The sequence below is a fragment of the Tupaia chinensis genome, unplaced genomic scaffold (genome assembly GCF_000334495.1).
Source record: "Tupaia chinensis unplaced genomic scaffold, TupChi_1.0 Scaffold149501_1, whole genome shotgun sequence".
Taxonomy (NCBI): domain Eukaryota; kingdom Metazoa; phylum Chordata; class Mammalia; order Scandentia; family Tupaiidae; genus Tupaia; species Tupaia belangeri.
Window position 1 is genome coordinate 1,772,959 of NW_006209345.1, and position 2,826 is coordinate 1,775,784.

Sequence of the window (2,826 nt, forward strand, 5' to 3'; positions counted from 1 at the left end):
TAAAGAGATTTTTGCTATAGGGCGTGTGTACTCACCAGAAAAGACAGAGAGAGACAGAAAGCAAGAAATCACTCCCTGGGGGGATGGCCATGCCGCAATCCCTTCTCCTCCAGTCTCCTCTCTGGATTTTGGGCACACACAATGAGTGCTAAGGCTCCGGGTCTGGCACTCAAACCTTGGCTGACTACATAGGAGTCCAGCAACGTAATCATTACGCCATCTGCTAGTCCCAGGACCTGTATGTTGAACAAGCACCTCAAATGATTCTATCATACTCGGATTACCCTCAAGGACACTGATTCAGGGAGGGCTTGGCTCAGAAGTGAGGATGGGAAGAAACTGGCCAGAAGTCAGGACAGCCGCGGCTGTAACCTCTAGGGAAGATTTCTATCAATAGTGACAGCCCACATGCCACAGACTGCCTGGTGTGCTGGCGGCCTCGGGGCTGGAGCTGTGCCGTGTAGTCGCAGGTAAGCACAGTCTGTAGGACAGCATTGCTCATGCCTAGTGTGTTTGCTTCCAGAATGGCATCATCACCGGCGTGTACCCGGCGAGCCCCTCTAGTTGGCTTATCGTGGTGGTGGGCGTGATGTCGACCATGTACGCCAAGATCGACCCCTCTTTAGGAATAATTGCAAAAATCAACCAGACCCTTGACACGACGTAAGTAATCCTGTGTAATTGTATAAAATTTCTAATTGTCTGGAATGTTACTGATTTTCTTGTCCTTATGTCTCTTCAAACAGAATGACTTGCTCTTCTGATTTGATTTGGAGCTTTTGCCGTGGTTCTTATTTCTGCTTTTTTCCCATTTCTTGGACTAGTGTTAAGGTCCCCTGGGGAGTTTGCAGTTCCTGTGGCCCTTCTTTGGAAGATCAGATTGGGAAGAGTGGCCATGGCCCTAGAGCCACCCTCCAGATAGTGTCAGGGCCTGAGGTGGTGGACAGAAGTGGCTGGGTACTTATCTCGATCTGGGGGTCCTTACAAGGAATTTCTGCCAAAGGGGCTGGTTCTTGATGTAGCCATTTCTTAGCACATAGACTCACTCCATCTAGGGCCAGCTTGTGGTGTGGTGGTTAAGGCAGTGGATCCCACATGGCCAACTCTAAGGTTGGAGTTCCAGACCCGAGGGCTTGAAAAACAGGCCAGGCTCTTTCCCACTATACAAGATGGCAGGTGAAAAAGCTGCAGAGCAGGATACTAAGGAGAAGAAACCTGAAGCCAAGAAGGCTGACGCCAGTGGCAAGGTTAAAAAGAGTGACCCCAAGGCTAAAAAGCCCAAAAAGGGGAAGCCCCATTGCAGCCGAAACCCCATCTAGTCCGGGGCATCGCCAGATATTCCCGATCTGCCATGTATTCCAGGAAGGCCATGTACAGGAGGAAATACTTAGTCACCAAATCCAGGATCAAAAAGAAAAAGGAGAAGGTTCTTGCGACTGTCACAAAACCAGTTGGTGGAGACAAGAATGGTGGTACCCGGGTGGTTAAACTGCGCAAAATGCCTAGGTATTATCCTACTGAAGATGTGCCTCGAAAGCTGTTGAGCCCCGGCAAAAAACCCTTCAGTCAGCATGTGAGAAAGCTGCGAGCTAGCATCACTCCTGGGACCATCATCCTCACTGGACGCCACAGAGGCAAGAGAGTGGTTTTCCTGAAGCAGCTGAGCAGTGGCTTGCTACTTGTAACTGGACCACTGTTTCTCAATCGAGTTCCACTGCATAGAACACACCAGAAATTTATCATTGCCACCTCCACGGAAATTGATATTAGCAAAGTAAAAATCCCAAAACACCTTACCGATGCTTACTTCAAGAAAAAAACTGTGGAAGCCCAGGCACTAGGAAGGTGAGATCTTCGACACAGAGAAGGAGAAATATGACATTTCAGAGCAGTGCAAGGCTGATCAGAAAGCTGTGGACTCGCACATTTTGCCAAAAATCAAAGCTGTTCCTCAGCTCCAGGGATACCTGCGATCCGTTTGCCCTTACAAATGGAGTTTATCCTCACCTATTGGTGTTCTAGATTTTTTGCCAAGAACCTAATTAAATAACTGATCATATATATTTTTTAAAAAAGAAAAAGAAAAACATGCCAGATAATATAAACAAAAAGAATAGGTAACTAAATAAATAGGGAAAAAAAAATTAGTACATTTAGAGTTCTCTGACCCTTGACCTGACTGCCATGGGTGCTCTGGAGGGACCTCACCTACTTAGTTGATAGAGTGGTTTAGAACCCCAATTTTATCAAACTGCTTATAGGTGAGGAGAGTTCAGAAAAGTTTCTGGAAAAATCAAATCGAAGTATGAGTATCCAGGGCTAGCAAGTGGCGCAGTGGTGATGTCGCTGGACTCCCACATGGCTGACCACAGTTCAAGTCCCAGACCTGATGGCTTGAAAATCTGCCGGGTGCATGTATGTGCATGCCCAACATCCCAGGAGGAGAATGGAGAAGGGATTGCAGTGCGGCCAGCTCCCGGGGGGGGGGTTTCCCTCTTACTCTGTCTCTGTCTCTGTCTCTGTCTCTGTCTTTCTGGCAAGCATACACATCTTATGGCAAAGACCTCTTTAAAAAAATTGAAATCCATGCAATTTTTTCCTTTTTCTCTTCTAAGAATTAATTTAATTTAATTTATTATTACTTGTTTTTAATTCACTTTAGGGTATATTTGCTCACTAGAGATGGAGGGCAGTGAATAAGCAAGCCACCAGTTCTGGAACTTGAGCCACAGTTGGCTTTGTGGGAGTCCGGCGCCTTAACCACCATGCCACCTGCTGGCCCCCCTTTTTCTTTTTCTTTCTTTTTTTTTTTCTTTTTCTGGCTAT

The 2,826-nt window shown here is 46.7% G+C and overlaps 1 protein-coding gene across 1 annotated transcript in view; it reads left to right on the top strand.

Moving 5' to 3' along the window:
- The window catches only part of CPT1A (carnitine palmitoyltransferase 1A), a gene marked incomplete in the record, with an annotated part of 77,446 nt that overhangs the window by 16,955 nt on the left and 57,665 nt on the right, over positions 1–2,826 (top strand). Inside the window, 1 exon segment of the mRNA XM_027769414.1 lies at positions 524–663. Within this exon segment, the coding sequence (XP_027625215.1) occupies positions 524–663 (140 nt within the window).